At 37.2% G+C, this 24,449-nt stretch overlaps 2 protein-coding genes across 2 annotated transcripts in view; one reads left to right on the forward strand and one right to left on the reverse strand.

Moving 5' to 3' along the window:
- Positions 1–14: 14 nt before the first annotated feature.
- On the forward strand, positions 15–16,563 carry LOC107689804 (synaptic vesicular amine transporter-like). Its single transcript, XM_016487965.1, has 16 exons — positions 15–49; positions 347–522; positions 1,612–1,948; positions 2,495–2,553; positions 2,755–2,838; positions 3,431–3,523; positions 4,271–4,360; positions 4,574–4,617; positions 8,388–8,448; positions 8,936–9,031; positions 9,895–9,973; positions 11,909–11,960; positions 12,420–12,483; positions 12,957–13,076; positions 13,189–13,322; positions 15,504–16,563. Exons 2-16 carry the CDS (start codon positions 390–392, stop codon positions 15,606–15,608), a joined length of 1,551 nt encoding a protein of 516 aa, XP_016343451.1. The 5' UTR covers positions 15–49; positions 347–389; the 3' UTR covers positions 15,609–16,563.
- A 3,725-nt stretch (positions 16,564–20,288) lies between these two features.
- The window catches only part of LOC107689806 (PDZ domain-containing protein 8-like), a 45,665-nt gene continuing 41,504 nt past the window's right edge, over positions 20,289–24,449 (reverse strand). Inside the window, exon 6 of the mRNA XM_016487966.1 lies at positions 20,289–23,738. Coding sequence (XP_016343452.1) covers positions 21,924–23,738 — 1,815 coding nt within the window. The 3' untranslated portion in view covers positions 20,289–21,923. The remainder of the gene's footprint in view (positions 23,739–24,449) is intronic.

The following is a 24,449-nucleotide window of genomic DNA, read 5'->3' on the forward strand; positions in this document are numbered from 1 at the left end:
CTTTCACCCGGCATCTCACAGCAAAGCTCAATGCAAATGTGCTTATAAGGTAAGAATTAAAACCATACTGGATATATGATTCATCGCAAATATTTAGACTTAGAAAAAAAGTATAAGAAAGGGAAAAATCACTATTGTTGATAGTTTATTATTTTCAGAGAGCTTCAGTGCATACATTTATAATTGTAAAAAAGTGTAAATTTACTTTAATATTTGACATAGGCCTATTTCTCTCATATTAGTAATAATCCCCTCAAGTTTCTCTCTGTAGATTATTATTAAACACATTTTATAATGTTTTGATGTCACTGATGTTCTTTGACAGTCTTTTTTTGTTCTGTTGCAGGATATTTTTGTCACTCGCTCTCTGGCATTTGGATTTGAATAAAATGGGATTATTTGATGCTCTTAGAGATTTTAGTTTATTAACATGGCTAAGAGAAGAAAAACAGTCTCGGAGGCTGATTCTGTTGATCGTTTTCATTGCGTTGCTGTTGGACAACATGCTGTTGACGGTGGTCGGTAAGCGCTACTGTTGTTCACACCTGTTACATGTGCAGGCACATATGATGCAAAGAGCACATATCCCTCACAGCGACCACTGATAAACTGTTCATTCAATGCTTATATACATAAGATGCGTTTTTATGATAAAATATATTATCACATAATATGCTGTCATAATATTAAATATCTGTAACATTCACAAAACGTACAATTTCATATATTCATAGACTATGTTTTCATATAGCTATATCAATTTGATATATTTTGCATTATGTATGTATTATGAAAATGTGTCACTAACAGTATACAAATGTTAATTACTGCACGTAAATAATTAATAGGGCGGGTCTTCTCGAATAAACGAAATGATCATTGGAAAAAATAGTTTTGCATATATGTAATAATTATTTATTTATTTAATAATCGATTTTAAATCAATACTAATTTAAATAAATTGTTTAATTTAAAGTATTTCAAAAACTTTATTTGTTCGGGGGGGGCGTGCATTAAAAGTAAAATTATAAATCTGCGCCTAGGACTATCCTAAACGATTGTTTCCCCTGTCGGCTGCTCCAGTGGCTGCGGTTGATCTGAATGAAAGTAGCCTATCATATCCTCTAACGCTGCCAGAGCTCCGTCCGCGCGTGTGTATGTCTCATAATGTGACAGTGTGACGCGCGCTTTAAACTGTCTTTGTTTGTTCTCACGTCCGCGAGCCAAGAAACGGGCACGGTAATTAAGCTGGAAATAATATACACGATGAATATGGCCCGTGTGTACATACAGATGGAACCAGGCGAAAACTGAACCTCTTTGGCTCAAGTGTTGAATGAGCAGGCTTTTAAGCATTATCGCTCACGGTGTCCCTGTGGGTTATTTACGCATGATAATGTCGAACGCATCTAAGAAACCCAATATTGTTCACAAGAAATGTCAAATGTGGGCTTACACAGCTAGATAAATCTTTGAACTTAATTTAAATTTTATTTATTTTTTTTGGAAAATGATTGGTAAACAGTGATTCTAGTTGCCTAAAAATGATTCGTAAAAATGATCTGTCTCTGTCTCATGGTTATTATTATCTCTTCTCTTTCCTCTCTGTAGTGCCTATTATTCCAAGCTACCTGTACTCAGTGGACGATGAAGCTGCTCAGTCGGTCCGGAATCACTCCATGTCCTCTCTGTCCCCATCTGGCACCTTTCAGAGCATTGTGTCTCTGTACGATAACACAACACGCCTGACCGTCTTCAGCTCACAGATGAGCACGGCTGGCCCAATGAACCCAGCCCCTACTTCTGTGATGCCCTCTCAAAATAAGTCGGACTGCCCCAAAGCAGATGACCAGCTTCTGAATGAGAATGTGAAAGTGGGTCTGTTGTTTGCCTCTAAAGCAACAGTACAGCTAATTACTAACCCCTTTATAGGGCCCCTAACCAACAGGTGAGTTAAGGCAAAATCACACGTTTAACTTTGAAAGTACAGCAACTAGCATTTCTCTCAAAAGGAGCATGAGATTGCATGATATGTTTGTGCATGCAGTGAGTGTAAATGGCGTGTAAGTAAGGTGAATATTGCAGTGCAATTGTCTTTCTGCCTCTGTCTGTTGAGTGATCAGCAGTATTGTGATCACTCGTGCATGTGCCGCTCTACATGCTCAATATTGGCCAGTCCAGTTTAATTCATCACTGCTGCATTGAACGGATCCCACTAGAGCTTGGCAAAATCTTGGGATCGGTCAGCTATAATATTTTGTAGCAATGTGCTTCACTGTTCGTGATACACAAAGTGTAACTCACAAGATGTGAAGCAGAAGCAAAAATACATTATGTATATGATCTTATAATTATTATAGTAAAAGAAAATCTTAATTTTACTTATGAGTGATGCCAGCACTGTAAGTTTGTGGTAAAATGGAAAAAGTTGGTGCAAGAGTTTTAAGTTCCATAGGTGAGACATTCGTGATTCATTTCTAATTTCTAATTGCAGAATAGGATACCAGATCCCGATGTTTGCTGGTTTCTGCATCATGTTTGTGTCAACCATAAGTGAGTAAATAAAGAGTAATTTCTAACCCTTTTTTAACATTAATCCACTGTAATTACTAAGTGTCTTTATGGAAAGGGGTGGAGAGGATGCCATATATTTATACAATGTAAGATTTAGCTACAAGCTATCTGTTGTGTGTATCTCTATTATAAATATGTCTATTTTTTATTTTTCTCCTGTCTGTTTTTCTCTGTGTGAAGTGTTTGCATTTTCATCAAGCTATACGTTGCTGTTTTTGGCCAGATCTCTACAAGGTGTCGGCTCCTCCTGTTCTTCTGTGGCAGGTAACAGATCTTGTGCAATATTATGTTAGAATTCAAAAGTATGCTGTCAAAAGCTGCAATGTAATGCTTTATTATGCCTTAGTAAATCTTGAGTGTGCTAAACGCATTTGACTTTGATGTTCTCAGAACTCTGCATGCATAAAGCCTGATAAAGTTAATGGTGTTCGGGTGCTTGTGTAAAATGCACACTGTTCCCATTCAAAGATGTATACAGCCTTGGATCTAGATTACAAAACTGGCTCTTGAAACTCCTGATTAGTGATTTCATTATAAAATTAATATGTTATTGAGTTTATTTGTTGGTTTATTGCTAGAATTTAAAGGGCTTATATTGTGAGGAATCACATTTACCTCAGTCTTTTGAAAGAGCTTGAACACAGAGTTAAATGTACTCCCCAAAAAGAGCATAAAAGTCTTTTTTGTGATGTCACACTGATGGATGCTAAAAAAGCTTGAGAAATCTAAAATATTATATTGCACAACATTGCACAAAATACTAATATAAGCAGATATATTAATATAATATTAATATAACAGACAAGAAAAAACCTTTACCCTCTGTAACTAACTATTTCTGTGTGTTATTATGCAGGTATGGGGATGCTGGCAAGTGTTTACACAGATGATGAGGAAAGAGGAAATGCTATAGGAATTGCCCTGGGAGGACTAGCCATGGGAGTTTTGGGTGTGTACTGTATGTTTAGAATTTTGATCTGCAAAACAGGTACATTGGAGATCTTGAATCCTAACGCTAATCTTACTCCTTGAAACACAGACCGAGCAAAGAGAGAAACTTAATGTTGGGGGGTTATGCATTAAGTGCCTTGGAGTTTAAGGTTGGGGAGGTAACTTTAAGTGGCATGTTTAAAGCCCAAGAGCAGTGGTCAGAAGAAATGCCCTGAGTGGGGCCTGAACCTGGTGCTTCCTGTTAATGATGTCATGCTTTAACCACTGTTGCAGGATGTTTAATCCCTGATAGTCTATTATTTTATTCATAATGGCAAGTAAGGCATTAAAAAATGTTGATCCACTGGATAAGAGCTATTTTGTCCTAAGTGATTACATTTTGCTGTCATCATTAAAGTGCGCAAATACTGTACTTGTTAATCAAGTGGAGAACAGCAGAAAAATGGAGCACAATAATTTCAATTAAAACCTATAAAACTATATTCGTCTGGATAGTTTCAGATTTGAAATGGGTTTGTTGTTTGAGAACACTTTGTTGTTTTACTGTGGTTTGGTAACCTTGATAATGTAAACTGTTCTGCAGAGCAATTAGTATTGGATTTGTGGCCTGTGTTAATTCAAAAAATATTGGCATCGTCAAGAGTTTTCAAAGTAAAGATAGTTTGAGTAGTCTTTGAGTAGTATGCAGTATACTGTATGTGTGTGTGTGTGTGTGTGTGTGTGTGTGTGCGTGTGTGTTGTGCAGTTGGCCCTCCGTTTGGAAGTGTCATGTATGAGTTTGTTGGTAAGACGGCTCCTTTCCTTATCCTGGCAGTGCTGGCGGTGCTTGATGGAGGTGAGTTCATCCATCTCTGTTCTTTAAGCTTCCCAACATTTTTCCAATCAAAACAATGAGAATGATAGATTCAGTAGTAAAGCTTCATGTTATTGTGATAGAAATGTGGAATTGAATGCTGGTGACAGAAACTCATTATAACTGAATTCCTGATGCTGAACAATGTTGGCTTTATATCTGATGTTTTTTTTTCTTCTCAATTTTCATGAACAGCTCTGCAGCTATTTGTGCTTCAGCCTTCTAAGGTTGACCCAGAGGTGAGTACAGTACCTTCTTTCCTGATTTAATTTGATCTAACTTTCTGTTTTCCAATACTAGTTTTGGGGGGTTAGTATAGCATTAGGTAAACATTCACCTAAAGGTCAAGCTCTGCATTTGAAAGGCTTTGTGCAAGCATTTTGACAAAGAATGTGTGTTTAGGTGTGAATACTTGGGTTTTATAGCTACACTGTTATTTACAATGATATTCGGGATTTAAAATGTTAATTTTTTTGGGCTAAAATCCTGAGCAAGAAGCTTACTATGACCTCGCAATTGATTTGCACAGCCTATTAATCATGATTTGGGCTCATTTTTGTAATTGCTTTGCTCATTTTTGTAATTTTGTAATTGTACCTTAATGGGAAAATGTAGCTTCAGCAAGCTCCACATTATATTGAATGTTTGCTTATTATTCCTCTTGTGGGCAGAAACTGGGAGAAGAAGCTTTTGGGATGATCTGTATTTCGTACTATGATTGGTCTAGTCTTATCAGTAACAGGACTAGAATGATTTGCAAGAGGAGTTTGGATCTCTCACACTGGGTACTTTTAAACAAAATGTATTTGGGATTGAAAATACGTTATATGGATTACAGTGTATGTATGTGTAGATTGTAGTGAATGTTGATAGCAGTGTGTGTAGTTGGACAGTGTATTTGGAATAATGCTTTGGTTTGCATCACAGTAATAGGAAATGTACAGTGGAGTGGCTGATCCAATCAAAGCATGTCTGACTTTGATCAGTGGGGTTGATGGGTATCAGTTACTACGGAGACCCCAAGTGCCCCTACAGACAGTGTGTGTATTTATGTAGCTACTTGTGTTTGGGTGATCTGTGAGATTTTGTCATCTTTCATGTGGAATGAAGCACTAACAGTGGGTTATGTTTTCCAGCAATAAATAAGCTTAAAAATAAATCTAATGGGAAATGTTGCTACACTCTTAAAAATAAAAGTTGTATGGAAAAACCTTTAACATCCATGGAACCTTTTTATTGTACAAAATTACAAAAAAGGTTATTTTTAGATTTTAAAATGTTCTTCACACTAAGAAAAAAAATATATTTTAAGAACTGTTCACAAAAAGGTTCTTTGGGAAACCAAAAGTGGTTCTTCTGTGGCATAACTGCAAAAAACCTTTTTGGAACCTTTATTTTTATATATTGTCAGTCAAGTGAGCTTAACAATTTAAGACAGCAAAAAAAAATGTGAGTACAAATGTCCTTCTGCACTTTCTGCAGGCTGTTCAGCTAAGATTTAATATACACTGACTAAGAAAAGCTCTCACATGATCAAGTATGTGACATAAAGATTATATTTTCAACAGATCTGAGTGACATCGATTAAAAGGTCAGTTTCTTTTGTCATCATACCACAGTTAAGACCAGAAGGTGGTGGACCTGTCATCTCAAATCAGTAATCAATCAGATCAATAATGCTTGGACATCAGGTTGTAGTTATGCTCAGATACAGTAGATTTTTCATTTAGAAGCCCCCTTGAGTGTCAATATCCAACAGGATTATGTGAAAGAAGTGACAACTAATTGTTTGGGGGCTGTGATCATTCTCAGAATGAATTAACCGGGTTAGGGCAGTACAACTGAATGTGACAGGGTGTTTTGATTGGGATGACATGTCCACAGAGAAGTATGTGCAGTGAAGTGGAGTAAAGAAGTGCTGATTTAATGAGGGGGTAATTGTCAGTCTTTGCCTGGTGACTGCTCAAAAAAAAAAATCCACTGAAAGATAGCATCACTACAGGTATTTCTTCCAACACAAAAGAAATATCATAACTAGAATTTCACATTTTAAAGCTGTAGCGTGTCACTAACATCATAATGAAATGTCAAATGTTAAAGAATGATGTTCAGATAGGTTACCTAAACAGTCTCCCTGTCTACCATTGGTTAAAAAAAAAAAGCCCCAAATTCATGCCATTGGTTGAGCTAATGTCGCTGTTGCTTAAAAACAGAGCAATGTTTCCTATCAACCTTCAAATGGCTTGATCATTGTCTCTATGTGTTTCTATGTACACATAGATAGTACACATTATGCTGTGATAGAAGACACTTTTTTTAACATTGAAAAAAGTATACACATCATAATTTAATCACTTACTTGAATAATTTGTTAACTAATATGCTTTACCTTTCTTTTGGCAAAAGTCATACCTAAAGTAAAAAAAAAGAAATTCAAGAAATGTAGCCTAGACATTCGCACTAAAGATGCCACAATTCCCACATCAATATGGAGAGTTAAGACTGGTATATTTTGTCACTCACAAAGTTGTCTGTGATCTTCTTTTCACTGATCACTTAGAGGTGTCATAAAGGGAACAGACTGCGTACAGGGCATATTGATTTGTGTGACTCTCAAGGAGCCCATCTTCATGGGAACCGCTGTGGTGACTAGGGCCATTTTTTTCAAATAGGATTATGCGCCCTGATGTACATCCCTTTAGAAAAACTCGCCTGACTTGAGTGAGGCCAGGATTGTTAATGGAATGTGATAAAATCCCACATCAGATATGTAAATAAATAAATGTCTTATTATATCTCATATATGTAAAATTTTTGCTTTATATTTCTGGTATAGTAGGTGTATTTAGCAGTAGCATTCAAGAAATTGAATGAACAAATATAAAAATAAAACACTACATACACTTCACTGTATAAATTATACATTGATTCTTATTAAAGCAACTGTATTAAAGTTCTTCAGTTGAGAGCAGTGAGTGATTTTTCTCTGTTTTGTTATTTTAATAACATTAAATGGATAGTTCACCCAAAAATGAAAAATCTGTCATCATTTGTTCACTCTGAAGTTGTTTTAAACCTGAATGAGTTTCTTTCTTCTGTTGAACATAAAAGTTATTTTCAAGAACGTGGAAAACCAAACAGTTGCTGGTCCCCAGTGATCAATGGGGACCAGCAACTGTTTGGTTACCCACATTCTTCAGAATATCTTCGTTTGTGTTCTGCACAAGAAAGAGCTTAATACAGGTTTGGTACAATATGAGAGTCAGTAAATAATGACAGAATTGTAATTTTTGGGTGAACTATCCCTTTAATGACACATTATGTTTACATTACATTACATTATGTTTAGTACTTTTAGTCTGCTGTCACTTTAAGACCTGTACGCATCTAAAATACAGGCACACATCCGTTTTTCTCTCAACTGTTTTCCTTCACTTTAGACATAACCAACTGTTTATATGTAAACCTTGTGTGTTTTTGACAGTATTAGCGCAATCAGATGCGAAAGAGAACTTAGTCCAGTAATCAGGTGCTGTTTGACATGCTTTTTCGAGTGCGAGCACTTCAGGTGTACACGCTGAGAAAAAGCGCATGTCAGAACAGCACACGAATGAAATGTTTAACCGGCAAGGCTTTAAAGCACATGCAAATAATGTACTTTTGTGATTGCGAATAAGTGCAGTGCCCCGTGAGTGTAAAATTACCACTACATTATTTCTTCAAAAACTGATTGGGGAGACATTTTAATCATCCTCGTTCAAAAATCGTGATATCGCACACCCCTACTTCAAATATAGCAAAAATCTATTGAACATTTCATTTGATTTTCCCCATAGGAATAAATGGAGAACTATGGTATCCAGGATTTGTTTCTTGTGGCCCAAGACCATGTACCCAGTATATGACACGTTTTTGACGTTGATTGCAGTTGTTTTTCCACTGCAACATTGATGTTCAGGGTAAATTGTTTACTTTATTTTAATGAACTGATGTTTAAATTTTTTCCCAGAGCCAAAAAGGATCATCACTAATTACCCTCATGAAGGATCCATACATCCTCATCGCAGCAGGTCAGACCAGACAAATAAACTGTTCATTCCTACTGTTTTATCAAAAATAAAAGTGCAAACCTTATTATCATTTTAAAGGTGAATGTTTTTGATAAGAATGGATTCAGAGCTGTATGTCTTTGAATACATGTGAAAAAAGAAACCAATGGTTTAATCAAGTATGTATGACACTAGTTGTGCTTTAGGGGGTGTGACACATTTAAGTGGGTCATCTTTCTGTGACAGAGAAGGATAAGAAAGTGTCAAATGTGTGTATATGTGAGAAAGAGAGAGAGAGAGAGAGTGAAGTGGTCAAGAATCACATCTGTGTTTGTCTCTGCTTCCCCTCCTCTCCAATTACAGTGGCCTGAGTGCAGGGGCAAGATGATGCTGTTTATTATATCTGAGAAAGGAAAAGAATGGGCGCTGAGGGAGGGGGGAAAGATGGACAGAAAGAGAGAATTCTTCAGGGGATGAATCCACTTACCCTCCTCATTTTCTTTTTCAGGTTCCATTTGTTTTGCTAACATGGCCATTGCTATGCTGGAGCCAGCTCTGCCCATCTGGATGATGGAGACAATGTGTCCCAGGACATGGCAGCTAGGTTGGAAAATGTGCTTCTTGTTATTGTGCACACTTACACATTTCTTCAATTCCCATTGTTCCAGAGAAATTTTTACTGTGGGCAAAATGGAAAATAGGTCATAATTTACAATGAAATATGGACAAAGTGAAAGAAACAGCAAATAAAGCCTAAATTATGTTTTTTTTTTTAGTATATTACTGTTACATTAGGGACACAAGCTAAAGACAGCGAATATTAGTAAAAAGCTAAAAACAGTGACTATCAATAAAAATGATCAGATCGTATTTTACAGCAAAATTAAAAGAAAAAAAATATGTAGCATGAAGAAAAATGTATATTCCTGTATATTTTATTTATTTATTTATTTTTGTGAGGGAAGCAAATGACATTTCTGTCCACAGATTCACACAATTTGCTAACAATAATAATAATAGTTTTAGAATAGTTTAATAATTATTTTCACATACTTCCAGAGTTGTGTACAGAAAAAGCACTAAACGCACTAAACTCTTGTTCTCCATACAGTGCACTTCACCCTCCAGACTGTAAAATACAATTTAAACAGTTAGTGTCTTCTGGGTTTCTCCACAGTTTTCCTACTGTTTAGAAAGCTTTGACAGATAATAAAGAGAAAGAGAAAGAAAGGAAAGCAGAGAAACAGGGAGAGTGAGGATGGGAAAGGGAGTGTCTTTGGTCTGGCAGGATATTGAGGTGTCATTGGCAGGCAAAGGAAAGCAAGAGAGCTAATGAAAGAGAAGGAGCGGGAGAATGAGAGAAGCAGCTTCATAACCGCGTCAGTGAGACGAACAGCAGCTTTGAGATCAAACTGATATTGTGTCGTCTTATCTGAGCTCTCTCCTCTCTCTCCTTTCTCCTTTTAGGGGCTGCGTTCCTGCCAGCCAGCATCTCATATCTAATAGGGACCAACATCTTTGCCGTTTTGGCTCACAAAATGGGGAGGTAGGAGAGGGAAATTAATGTGTTTTTTCCCTACTTTTCTTGCCTTATCTTCCTCCGCGTTGCTATCAGTTTCCTCTGTTTTGAAAGAGCACTAAATGAGTTTCTGTCGCCAGGTTTTGTAATTGTGTTTTTAAAAATCATTCTCAGCATGCTGTTTATTTGTTTATTTATACTAGTATACAGAAATGTGTCCCAGGACATGGCAGCTAGGTTGGAAAATGTGCTTCTTGTTATTGTGCACACTTACACATTTCTTCAATTCCCATTGTTCCAGAGAAATTTTTACTGTGGGCAAAATGGAAAATAGGTCATAATTTACAATGAAATATGGACAAAGTGAAAGAAACAGCAAATAAAGCCTAAATTATGTTTTTTTTTTTAGTATATTACTGTTACATTAGGGACACAAGCTAAAGACAGCGAATATTAGTAAAAAGCTAAAAACAGTGACTATCAATAAAAATGATCAGATCGTATTTTACAGCAAAATTAAAAGAAAAAAAATTGAATGAAGAAAAAAATATTTGAAATCAAATATATTATTTATTTGAATAGTATTATTTATTTGTTTTAATTTGACCTTTTTTGTGATTTAATTCATTATTAGCTTTTCATCATCTCACTAATCCCTGAAGTTCCCTTGTGAAGCCCAGTTCTGAAACTGCTGTAATGTAAAAATATTATACTATGTAAATTGTCAAATAAGTAAACATCATATTAGTATTTGTTTTACTAAACTTAATTTATGCTGATTCTAATTACTATCAAATTATTGGGCCTGAACTGGATGATTTTAATTTTTTTGCATTATAGTAATGAGAATGAAATTCTTTTATTATAATGAGAATTACATTTTAAGACCATTTTAGGATGAAATGTCTTTTTTTGTCATAATTTTCTTAATTTTAGCTTCATAACCGCGTCAGTGAGACGAACAGCAGCTTTGAGATCAAACTGATATTGTGTCGTCTTATCTGAGCTCTCTCCTCTCTCTCCTTTCTCCTTTTAGGGGCTGCGTTCCTGCCAGCCAGCATCTCATATCTAATAGGGACCAACATCTTTGCCGTTTTGGCTCACAAAATGGGGAGGTAGGAGAGGGAAATTAATGTGTTTTTTCCCTACTTTTCTTGCCTTATCTTCCTCCGCGTTGCTATCAGTTTCCTCTGTTTTGAAAGAGCACTAAATGAGTTTCTGTCGCCAGGTTTTGTAATTGTGTTTTTAAAAATCATTCTCAGCATGCTGTTTATTTGTTTATTTATACTAGTATACAGACTACTTACAATGAGCTATAAGCACTTATAAGAGGCATAGACATGATTCCCATTATCAGAATATGTTATGTCTGCAGGGTCCGAAATTAAGTCTGTCACACCTGCCAATGGCGACTGGGAGAATATTATTGGCCATAAATACTTCTTAAAGAATTTTGTTTGTTTTCATTAAAATTAGCAAATGTAATTTATTAATAGATAGATAGATAGATAGATAGATTTTTTATTAAAAAACAGTACTTTAAAATATTTTAAAGAGTAATTTATTCCTGTGGTGGCAAAGTTTCAGTGCTGCCCTAGTTATTGTTTGTTACTGACTTTTTAATCAGGTTACTTGTCCGGTCGGGCAGGTAAAATTCTCTTTCAATTACCCCTTCACAAAATCCACTTGTCCCGGACAAGCCCTGGTTTCTAAGAAAAGACTGGCGTGTCTGGCAAACCGTTTGAATTGTCAGTGGAAAAACAGCAGGGCCTGTAGATTTGCACTGTGACATTGTATGAACGTTATTATTCATCTCTATTAGGACTGGTGCTGTTGTTGTGAGCTTTGTGACCTAAGGTTTGTTACTGAATGTCTTAGTCCCCAGTCAACCTCTGGTTCAGAACAGCAGACATTTGTAGGCTTCATCTTCAGTTCTCTCTCTATCTCTCTCTCTCTCTGTAGATGGCTGTGCTCTCTTATAGGGATGCTTCTGGTTGGAATCAGCATTCTTTGTGTAAGTTCTTTTAGACAAAATCCCTGTCAGGGATTAACTTCTCTCAGAGAACACACCACACCTGTGAATATTTCAACACCTTATCATCTGTCGTTTCAATACTGCAGAGGCCTAAGAAGTTTTATTGCCCACTACCGTGGTTGAGGGCTGGAAAGAAGGTTTATTTTGAAATTAGAGCTCTGACTCTGGACATATCCTGCTAAGCAGGAAGACAGTCTGTTCTCTTATAGATGCTTATCAGATTAGACTGGAAAACAAGTTCAGATGAGAGTCAAGTACACATTTGGAATTTTTCTTATGGAAAAAAACATCAGGGTTAAAAAGGTTATGAAAAGACAAAAAAAAAAAAACAGTCTTTGAGAAAGAATGTTTGACTATTTGATGTTTTCACGTAATCAATAATTTATAAAAAAAATATGCGGCAGCTTCCAGTATTGAGCTCTTCTAATTGATCTACAGGTGCCTCTTGCAAAAGACATATACGGACTCATTGTGCCAAACTTTGGAGTTGGATTTGCAATAGGTGAGCTTTGCTCCTTTACTATATCTATATCAGAATTTCTTAAAATACTATTGTACTATGTTAATGTCAAGTCAGATCACCTGTATTTATATTGCACTTTATACAAAAGAGATTGTAGTAGGGCTATAGCAGGGCTAAAATGACAACAGTGTCATTATTCAGCTCCGATCAGTTCAGTGTTGATTCGGTTCAGTTCAAAAACTGTGTAATGTTCAACAGACATAAAATAGGTTAAATTCAGTGTAACTTACTTACTGTAATGTAACTTACTTAATGCAACATACTCACTGTAGAGGTAGTTCTCCTATAAAATTTTTATAATTTAAAATGAAAAAAGTAAACAAACAAAATTGTTATGATTATAATACTGTAGAATTTGTAATGAACATTGTATTAGAAAATGCAAAATAGGAGCATTTCACTAATGGCATTAGACCCACTTTATGAAATAGTCCATATTTTGTGGTCTGCAGGTATGGTGGACTCCTCCATGATGCCTATCATGGGTTATCTAGTAGATCTGAGGCATGTATCTGTGTACGGTAGTGTGTATGCCATTGCTGATGTTGCCTTCTGCATGGGCTTTGCAATAGGTAATTTTTCCAATTCTGTTATTAATTCTCATTAATTCATTAGAATTTCTACTTGGAAGGTTTATAGAGGAATGTGTTAACAGCATTTAACACTCGTGTGTGTGTTGTGTAGGTCCATCAGCAGGCGGGGCGATTGCGCGGAGCATCGGCTTTCCCTGGCTCATGACCATCATTGGTGTAATAGACATCCTGTTTGCTCCTCTCTGTTTCTTCCTGCGAAATCCTCCCGCCAATGAGGAAAAGATGGTCAGACCCCACAATGTGTCATCCATCAATTCAACATACATTAAATTCATTCCAATCTACTCACGCTCTAACACAAATATTACAGCAGTGTTACAGCACATGTGCATATATTTACAATTCCAAGTAAATTTTCATTTGAAATCCGTTTTACTCCCAAAATGTGACAATTTCTACGTAAAACAGGATATTTAATGAGAAGAATTTTATACATTGGGAATGGATCAGATGATAGCTGTTACCAACCAGAATGGATCCAGGCCAAATGCATGTTTGATAAATGTGACCCTGGACCACAAAACCATTCATAAGGGTCAATTTTTCGAAATTGAGATTTATACATCATCTGAAAGCTGAATAAATTAGCTTTCCATTGATGTATGGTTTGTGGTATTTGGCCAAGATACAACTATTTGAAAATCTGGAATCTGAGGGTGCAAAAAAATCCAAAATATTGAGAAAATCACCTTTAAAGTTGTCCAAATTAAGTTCTTAGCAATGCATATTACAAATCAAAAATTAAGTTTTGATATATTTACAGTAGGAAATTTACAAAATATCTTCATGGAACATGATCTTTACGTAATATCCTAATGATTTTTGGCATAAAAGAAAAAAAAAATGTTGACCCATACAGTGTATTTTTGGCTATTGCTACAAATATACCCCAGCGACTTAAGACTGGTTTTGTGGTCCAGGGTCACAAATAGCTAATCCAACAGCAAATAATGCCTAAGTCATGTCAGAAATAACGGTACGTTATTTCAGTGGAATAACAAGTTTTTTTTGTTTTTTTTTAATATCCGAAAGACAAACATTAACATGCACAAAGCATTTACAAAAAGACCAGCACCATGTAAAGTAAACAAGGGTCCATTTTGATTTCATGTTGCCTTCAAAATGGACAGTTTTTATTTGTGATTTTTGCACTTTGATGCAAAAAAGATGGACGTATCTTGACTCATATCCGTATTCTCTTCATTATTACCATTGCTATTATTCCAGTAGTAACCATATGTTCACTCCCCAGCTGCCATTCACACACGCTTTCCTTTTGATTTCAGTGATTGAAGTCACTGACATGATAGAATATGACTGCAATAGAAAATTGTTACATAATAGATACAAATAAAAACTGCGCAGGATGCCCTTAAGCTAAGATGAAAGAGTGATGTTGATCTGAACAGACTCGTGCGTTTGCCCTCAAATGCTGTGTGATCAAAGCCAAGCATCATGGTCTTTCTTTCTCAAGAGGAGCACTACACTGTTCCTGAAGAGCACTAACGTGCACACGCACACAAGCCAGATCTATACGCTTCTGTGCTTACGCACTCTTTATCAAAGCCTCATTCAATCACAGTGCAATAAACCCACCATCTCTCACTATCAGTGGTGTACTGCCAATGAGATCAGCTCCACCTGCAGTTGATGACAATCACATATGGTCGTATCGGATGTGAATTCGTATTGCTGATGGAGACCGTGAGGTTACGCAAATGTATCCCTCTTGTTCAATACTTTACTCTTTATGTCCTTTTCTGAAATTAAAATTTCTGTCCACAGTAGTAGTCAATCAGATTTACACAGAGTATCACTTAAAAATAAAATAATCATTAAAGTATTCATTAAAATGTGTATAAACACTTTTCAAATTTACTAATAAATAGACTCCAAAATAGTTTACTACTTAGCTATCTTTTAAACATGTATTTAAATTATGTATCATTTATTTAAATATTTTAATTTGAAGTGCTCTGTTAAATTGTTTTTATTTATTTTATAAATATAGTAATTTATGATTTATTTAGTAAATAAGTTATATTTAAATTACTTGTTATTTATTATTGTATTTATTTATAAGTACATCTATTTGTCAATTTGACAAGTTAATTTGAACGTTATTCGTTGAAATTTGTATTTTGTTTAATTGAATAAGTTAGTGTTGTTTTTATTTGTCACTCCTGGTCCCTCATAACTGCAGGTCTACAGAGGTCTACATTGGAGCATGTGATACATTGTTTCCTGCCTACGTAATTCTTGTGTAAATACATATAGTCTAAGTCTATGTAAAGACACAGTATTTTTGCTTTGCTGTGGTTTGTATGTGATAGATAAATGTAACAGCATAAGCTGTGAGGTGTCCCGTACACCAATGATGGTTTCTTATCTCTGTTTCTTTCTCAGGCCATTTTGATGGACTCTAACTGTTCAATGAAGACCCGTTCCTACTCCACCCAGGGCTCCAGCTACCAAATGGGTGAGGATTTTGATCCCGAGAGCCCTGAATAGGCCTCATCAAAGCCCTCGGCCATGTATGTCACCCAGAGTATCTATTTTGTTGTATGAAAGAGAAAAACAACTTTAACTACTTTAAAGAAAACCACAATGCTAATTTGTGAGAATGTCCCATATTTGTCCCACACTGTCCTGTGGTCGTGATGGTCGTGTTCTTCTGAAGCAAACCAAAGTTGTTCTTGTTGCTGTTTGTTCTCAATGTGGGAGAGGTGAAATATCTAACCAACAGCCTTATCGATATGGATAACATTTGTGTGTGATTGAAAATGCAGGATTTGAGAGAGGATAAAAGGAAAACATTAAGTACAATTTTATTCAGCATAACAATGTTCATATTTTCTCATTCAAAAGTCAGACAGGGTAGTTGAAAAGATTCATTCAGTATGACCTAATGGACAGATATGTATTGGATATTTATTGTTTGTCTGTGGTGGTAGGAAAGTATGGTGATCATATATATATCTATCAGTCCTGTTGAAGTCTTTTCATAGGCGTAAACGTCAGTGAAGGTGCATTTGAGTCAGATAAATGGATTATATCTCACCTTGAAATGGGTCTTAAAATGTTGCTATTCGTATCATAATCAGTTCAAACTACATAATACATTATAGAGAACAGCTGAAGAACATTTTAGGCAAATTAAAACGTGAATTTTTTCTTCAAATCTGGTACATTATTTGATTCCATTGCTGTTGTTTTAATTTAGGCTTTTGAGAGGAGATTTTAATGTTAACTTGCATTGGAGTGTAGGTCCTAAGCTTAACACATTTCAAATGTCTTGTTTTTTTTTGTTTTTTGAAAAAGCAAAAGGTCTGACAGCATCAGATAATCAAGCAGAATGTCAACAAGTCCTCCTGTCACGTTCTGTTTGTGTGACTTGTTTGATGTCGCTAAAAATGATGTACTGTATTATCAAAGATGAGCCACAGCTAAATTTTGAATACACATGGTGACAAACTGTTTCAGTTTAGTTAAAGAAAAGTAAATTATTGCTGTAAAGCATCCAGATACTTTAGGTACTTTAGATTATATTTTGCTTTTAAAGTGTATATAGTATATATATATATTTTAGTAAGTCCTTTGAATGTGCTGGAATGCTAATCCGTTTATTTGTAAAGAATGCCTCAATACTTCTCTTTCCCATTTTTGACTTTTCATTTTCCTCTGTTTTCCTCTAATGTGTTATTAATCTTTTTTAAGAACTGAACTGGCTGTGAAATGAAACATGGCCTTAAATTGAAAGCCATATATAAAATTACTGGGGTTTTATCAAGAATACAAATATTTATTTAGTTTATTTATTTGTCTGAGGCAAGGAGCTTAAAGGAACACTCCACTATTTTTGAAAATAGGCTCATTTTCCAACTCCCCTAGAGTTAAACAGTTGAGTTTTACCGTTTTCGAATCCATTCAGCCGATCTCCGGGTCTGGCGGTAGCACTTTTAGCTGCAGCTTAGCATAGATCATTGAATCTGATTAGACCGTTAGCATCTCGCTCAAAAATGACCAAAGAGTTTCTATATTTTTCCTATTTAAAACTTGACTCTTCTGTAGTTACATCGTGTACTAAGACCGACGGAAAATGAAAAGTTGTGATTTTCTAGGCCAATATGGCTAGGAACTATACTCTCATTCCGGTGTAATAATCAAGGAACTTTGCTGCCGTACCATAGATGCAGCAGGCGCAATGATATTACGCAGCGCCTTAGTACACGATGTAACTACAGAAGAGTCAAGTTTTAAATAGGAAAAATATAGAAACTCTTTGGTCATTTTTGAGCGAGATGCTAACGGTCTAATTAGATTCAATGATCTATGCTAAGCTGCAGCTAAAAGTGCTACCGCCAGACCCAGATATCGGCTGAATGGATTCGAAAACGGTAAAACTCAACTGTTTAACTCTAGGGGAGTTGGAAAATGAGCCTATTTTCAAAAATAGTGGAGTGTTCCTTTAATTATCAAGTCAGGTGTCTGTGCAGGGTCAATGGTCTTTTTTATTTATTATTATTATTAAATAAATACACATTCTATGCCTTAAAATCAGACAACCTGCTGCAAACACTATTTAATGGCAAGTGTAGCTCAGCTGTAAATGTGTTTTTGAGAAACAGAATTCAGAAACAGTCTTATTGTTTCATAGACCCTATTCTTCATATGCTAAATGACAGCTTAATCTAATATTAAAAACATGTCTAATTCCCATCTTTTGTTTATCAAATATATTATATCGGGCTTTTTCATACTAGTTGGTTTTGGAGGTAAATTATCTGACTAGAACAAGTGAAATAGTTTAGAAATAAGTCTTCAATATAGCTTGATTCTCCTTTATTTTCTTGCCATTGATGTACTGAGGGAAACATTATTTTATTGCCCACAGGAAAATAAAATCATGGATTTGATACACAGCATGTTTTCCTCTGGAGCTACAATCAGTTTAACGCAACAGTTGCGACCAGAACTAGCCTTTGAGAAAAATCACGTTAGCTCAGCTTTAAGTATCTGCACAACTGGAGGATGTTTGTGTTAGATGTGAGGAACGGTGCACTGCTCCCAATCTGCCATCATTACACCTGCAGTTGTGGACAGAACAAATGCGCGCGAGTCAGCAGACAAAATTCGCCAGTGATGCTGCACAGGTCGATTCCACTATGATCTAAAACAAGCGCAGATTTTTAAATGCAAACACAACTATAAGGTGTCTACGCAGGTTTAATCAGATTGGTAAATGTGCTGCCAATGTTTTGAGTTACAGCAGTGTCCTTTAACCTTGATGTCGTTTTTAACCTGTTTACCCAGTAAGGGTTAAGAAGAGTATTATGTCATTTATTTTCTAATTGTTTTTATCAGAAATTAGTGTCTGTGCCAATGTCAGTGTGTGCCTTCAGACTGGTATGTCTTGTTTGTGTTTAAACTATATCAACTAGGAGGTTGAGCTGATGGTTATATCCAGTGTTTGGTCTGGTGGTTAGGTTTTACATCAGCTTTAGAGCTCTGAAGGCAATGTGTGTGTGACCGCAACAGAAAATAAATGTTTAAAAAGACACGATGCTTGTTTTCCCCCGATGATCTTAATCATTTTGCAAACAAAACAGACTTTACATGATTGACATCATTTTAGTTCATACAATACTGGAATGAAAAGAGAACCAGCTAGAATGACAATTCAAGACTGCATTATCCAATGAAAATCCAATCAAATCGAACTTTAATATGTTCTATTGATTTAAAAATGTTCTTTGCTTTACTCAATTGGACCAAGGTTTAAGAGTGTTATTTCCTGTTATTGATTCTGCAGTGTGGCAATCTTGTTAATGGGTTCACCACTAACCACTAAATGCCACCTGCTCCCAATGTCTTATTAATGGCTAATGTTATGAACGTTTATTTTATAATAATCCTGATATCAGCTCGCAGGGTTTTCAGAAGTGACTGGCCATACAGTTTTGCCCACTAAACGTAAGGAGTCATTCACACATTTAACACGTTTACCATTAAAGACAAGCTAGATGGACGTCTTTTGAAGTATCTTGTGCACAACACAGCATTCTCTTCTCACTGGTTTCATACCATCGCAACTGGCTTCTCGGTTATCAAGTGTAGCGAAAATAAACACAGATTACCTAAAAATGAATACTACTGCAGTATTAGTGTATGGGAAGAATGGGAAGGTGCAAAAATTACAGAGGAACTTTATTTATCTGAAGTGCATAAGCAAATATGATATGTCAGTGCGTAAAAGTCTTGCAGCAAGTTTAAAAGCTGTGCACTTTGTCGGAAGATGCCCTCCACCATAAATAAAACCCACAAAAGAACAAAATCATATTTACATTAAGCAAAAACAACAACAAAAAAGAAAGGATGGATGAACCCACATGTTGCACACTATATAAGTTCATGGAGAAAGAACAGGGTTTAGTCACCTACATTACTAGGCTATTTACAATAGCGCTTTAAAACATGACACAGCTACCAATAAGAACAAGAGCTTTCCCAGAAAAACTTAACCACAGTTTGCCAAAGAGGATGTGATGTTTCGTACTTGTTATTTTACTGGGGTTTTTTTTGTTTTCTTATTGTGATAAAGATAGCATATGACGGTGGTGTTGTATTGAGAAGCACAGGATTACAGCAGCAGCAACTAGACAAGGCGGCAAAAAAAAAATCTTTAGTCATTTTATGACTAATTTAGAAAGCTTACCATTTAATGTTATTCCTTCAAGTGAATCAAAAGGAAAAATTCCTTTATGGTTTGAGTGGTAATGAACTTATGCAAATATTGCACAAGCAAAAACAGACCAATTCTACACTAGCTGAATAGTGTTTGCTGTCCAAGGGCCTGTGACCAGAGGGGCCCACTAAGGTCCTCTATGGTGATACATACTCATTGGAGCCAGGGTGAGGGGGACCAAACCTTAAAAATGATGTCCCAGGCCCACTGAATAGATGATATAGCAGCAGAAACGTTAACAAGGACAGCACGACTGTTAACACAGATTGGTTGGACTAGGACAAGACTAGGACTTCTGTCCTGGAGAGCCACAGTCCTACAGAGTTTTGCTCCAACTCTAATCAAACACACCTGATCAAGCTAATCAAGGTCTAAGGGTTACTAGAAAGCTACAGGCAGGTCAGTTTTTAATCAGAGTTGGAGCAAAACTCTGCAGGACTGTGGGTCTCCAGGACCGAAGTTGGCCACGCCTGGGTTAGGAGTTTTGTCCTCGCCACCTAAAGGCCTAGTAATTTGTTTTTACTAAAAAGCTTTAAATCATGAAAGCAGATCCAGTAATGCATGTAGCCAATTACAGTTGTTCATGTGTAAACCGCATGTAGTAACAGCAATAAAGACTTTCTTTGATCAAATCCAAGTCCATTTAAAGTAAACGAAGTAAATGAAATCTAACCAGCAATACACAGACAGAAGCTACAATTGACTCAGCTTTTGAGCCCAGCAGACAGGTTACAGACTGTTCATGAATTTACACATTAGCTTTGGGAATTAAGGAATACTGTATGCATTGACAAAAGAGAGTTTTTAATTATGTAGTTTTACACTTTGAGAGATGTGCTGAGAGGCGAACGGAATAATGAATGTAAAGTGAGTCATTTGGGAGATAAATTCATTAGTACACGTAAAATCAACTTTCAATGACAACAATGCATGCCAAAGCACACAGATGTGAGACATACTGAAAGTTTGCTTGCATGATAATAAAATTACACATTCCAATACTTAAATCAAACCAAAAACGAACAGGCTGACACATTCACACATACATAACCAATAACCATTCACCCTGGACCAACTGATGGTGGATAAAAAAGTATCCAAATTGGTTTGAGAAAAATCGCCACCGTTTTAGAACTCATAAAGGATCAAAACAAATGATTTGTGAGATTATATAATGACAATTATTGGAAACATATATTATGAAACATACATATGCAATATAAATATACTTCCCTCAAAAAAAGAAAAAAGTCACATTGGCTTTGTGACAAATTTAAATTAGACAAAGAATGGTCCCCAGTAGAATAATAACTTCAAGATTATCTGTCCTATGAGGGTTCCCTCTCTCAATTCAACATTAAACATTCTAAAAATAACAAAACATGAACATTAAAGAAATTATGCTTTAAAATGAACAACAATTAGCAACAAAAGGTGCTTATCAGAGAGAAAAATGTTGGTTAGGAATGGCATCATGTTCTATGGACTGTTGTTCAGGATATAATCCTACATTTTGAAGTGGATATAGTGTAAGGCAGAGGGGCTTGAAGCTTAAAACACAATGGACAGGGTATATTTCCAACCATGGATGTAACTAAGAGCATACATGTATATAATTCAGTCTCTACCAATACACAAAGTTAAAATAAAAATATGTATTCAAGCTCATCTTGCTTCAAGCTCACACCTCTCCCTATTGAAGCTTGTTATGTAAAAAAACTGACTGCACCTTTTAGGTAAGGCAGGTAAAACTTGGTTTGATCATGTCATGGAAACTCATATTCTGTGTATGATGTAATACTGCCAAAAGTCTACAGATTGATGATTCTGTCCACTAAAACAGTAACTAAGGACTAAAGATGGGGGAAAATATTTATGAAAAAAAATTTACAACGTAAAAAAAAAAAAAAAATTGGTAAACTACTGACACTCTCACAAAATTCCACAATTGTCAGTACATCTTTAGGAATACTTTTGCAAACCTCACAATCACCTGTGGAACACCCACAGGTCAACCAAGTCATACTTGAGAAAAAGTCTTTGTTCTTGAATCCCAAGCCCCCTGATGCCTTTTGTCATCTTTACGGTAATGCCTCTACACATATCTGCTCCTCTGTAATCTCATCCAGTATCTGAACATCAACAGGACTGCAAATGTCACTGTCGTACACTTCTGTGCCCATCAGTGCCTCCTCCAGACCCTCAGCTTTGGTCTTCGGAAAGCCATGCTGTTCAGATGGCGAGGTGCTTTCTACAGACTCTAGGTCTTCGATGCCAGCACGGTAGTGAATCATGAGCAGAGTCAAAGCTTGGAGTCGTTCACCGGACTTGGCCAGAGCTGCTGAGACGAGGGCCTTGCGTCGGGAGTCAATCGTTTCTCGCTCTTCCACACTCAAAGAGTTGTTATGCTCCAGCTCCTGGTCAATCTCCTGCTGCAACTTGTCCAACATCAACTCCAGTTTCTGTGAACGCTCATCTGTTGGGAGGCCACGGTAAAGATCTCGACCAATCTCTTTGACGGCAATGAAGACACTGTCATCCAGCCCACCTTCCTTGCGCACCAGTTTGGAGCCACCGCTACCAGGTGGCTGCTTGGAAGGACTAGCCCCAGTATAGGTCTCTGTGTCACTGCTCTCATTGTCAGATGTGTTAGGTGTCTGTTTCGGAGAAGGCTCCACTGCCCCTGATCCCATTTCTGCAACCTGTTCTGCAAGTCTGGCTTTGGGCACCTGCCTCAGATTGAGGAGTCGAGAGCTAGTGTTGATAATGTGACGTGTAAGGCCAGTAGTTGCCCGATTGATGGTAGACTTGGCCTCAGGATCTGCTCCACGTCGGACTGAGGCAGCTACGCAATTAGGGAACTCTGTTAGACACTTCTCCTGACACTTCTTGTGACAGACATAAGAACAGGTCATGCACTGCGAGGCAGCCTTGGTCCACACCTTCTTCTTGCAATAATCGCAATAAGTGAGATTCTGGAACTGAGTGTCTTGAAAATTGTGCCGCATATCTCCGAACTGCATGCCGCTGTAACTTGGTTCATCCCGGGTTGCAGTGAGTACCTGCTCCCGTTCCTTTTCCCGGTCTTTTAAGTCCTCTCCCTGAAGACTTCCTTCCCACTCACGTTCTACCAGTCCACTGGAGAGGTCTGACTCCCCATCTGCAAGGTAAGTGAAGTTGAGTGTAACATCTCCATAGCAGAGTTTCTCGTTGAAACCTTTGTGAGTGCTCAAGCTGCGCAAAGCAGTACGGCTGACGCTGGCCCTTGGTTCAGGAGCACATAGACGAAAGGTGCTTTGATATTCAGCAGATGACATAGCTAAGCATTCCAGTGCAATGTGTTCCAAGCGCAAGCTAACGTGCCCTAAGCACAAGAGACTACCAAGCTTGAAGGGGTCCTTGCACCAAAGTGCTACATTAAGGAATTTGTGGTGGCTTTCCACCTCAAAGATCACAGAGGCTTTGTTCCAGCGGGCAGCTCTGCTGCGGTACATGGTTTCAGATGATTCCCAGAGACCCTGCTCATCGACACTGTCCCTAGTGTTGGAGGAGCTCTCGGATATCTTGTCTTTGGCTGAATCTTGCTTGTTTGTGTCTGGAATATTTGGGATTTCCTCTGCAGGCTCTGGGTGCTTGCTCACAGGCTTCGGCTCTAGTGACTTAACAGGGATTTTCTCTACTGGTTTGTCACCATTGCCAGCAGTGGGTTGCGTTTTCTCTGGACTTTTTTCCACCACAGGTTCGTTACCTTCAAACAGGCTCTGGGTTTCTGAGAAGGCAGATGTGACTTTTATATGGGGCCTGGGAGGGACAGGAGGGCGTGCAGGTGGTGGAGGAGGGGGCACCGTTGGTCTCTGTGGTGGTTCAGAAGGTTCAGCAGTCTTGAGAGTTGGAGCCTTTGGTGATTCTTTGGGCTGGGGTTTGAGTGGGGACTGAAGGTTCAGTCTGCGGTTGAGAATTGGCGAGATGGAACCAAGGGGCTTGGCCAAGTTGGCTACAGTTTTTTTGGGACTTTGGTTTACAGAGAGCAGGAAATCCTCCTTAGTGTCAACAGTGACTGGAGCTGCAGTTGATTTGGACTCAACGATTAGCTCCTCAAACTCAGAGTCATTGTCTCTGTTATCAGATATGTCCATGGTGGTTATTGGGGCTGGGTCCTCCTCGTAGCCCCCAGGCTGATGAAGATAACTGGGCTCCTCCATTGGGCCTAGGGTTTCTTGGAGTGTCCCCAAGCCCACAGTAGGCACCCGGTGCCGGACTGGCCTCTCATATAAGACTATCACTCTTTCTCCAGCTTGTTTTAGCAGCTTCGGCACTTGGACAGAGGATGTCACTTTGACTCCTATGCAAATAGACATGAAGAATGATTGATGCTTTGCAAATCTATTATAAAATCTTACAAAATTGTCCATCAAATGAACTATCCACAAAGTCAAACATTCCATTTGAATAGTAAAAAGTAAATGTAAGTCTAACCTCCAATAGCAATGAGGCGATCTCCTCTCTGTAAGTCTGCCAGGGAAGCTGGGGAGTTTGGGGTGACAGTCTCTATGCTCACATGCACAGTGTCACCATAACTGGCCGGGACATGCCTAAACGTCATTCCA

The sequence above is a fragment of the Sinocyclocheilus anshuiensis genome, unplaced genomic scaffold (genome assembly GCF_001515605.1).
Source record: "Sinocyclocheilus anshuiensis isolate Anshui unplaced genomic scaffold, SAMN03320099.WGS_v1.1 scaffold918, whole genome shotgun sequence".
Classification (NCBI taxonomy): Eukaryota; Metazoa; Chordata; class Actinopteri; order Cypriniformes; family Cyprinidae; genus Sinocyclocheilus; species Sinocyclocheilus anshuiensis.

What these genes read in the sequence shown, in the direction of transcription:
- LOC107689804 (XM_016487965.1), top strand. Translation starts at nt 390, where the DNA reads ATGGGATTATTTGATGCTCTTAGAGATTTTAGTTTATTAACATGGCTA. An exon ending in GCTGGCGGTGCTTGATGGAG is followed by an intron (nt 4,361 to 4,573) that starts GTGAGTTCATCC and finishes TTTCATGAACAG; the next exon opens with CTCTGCAGCTATTTGTGCTT. An exon ending in TTGGAATCAGCATTCTTTGT is followed by an intron (nt 11,961 to 12,419) that starts GTAAGTTCTTTT and finishes ATTGATCTACAG; the next exon opens with GTGCCTCTTGCAAAAGACAT.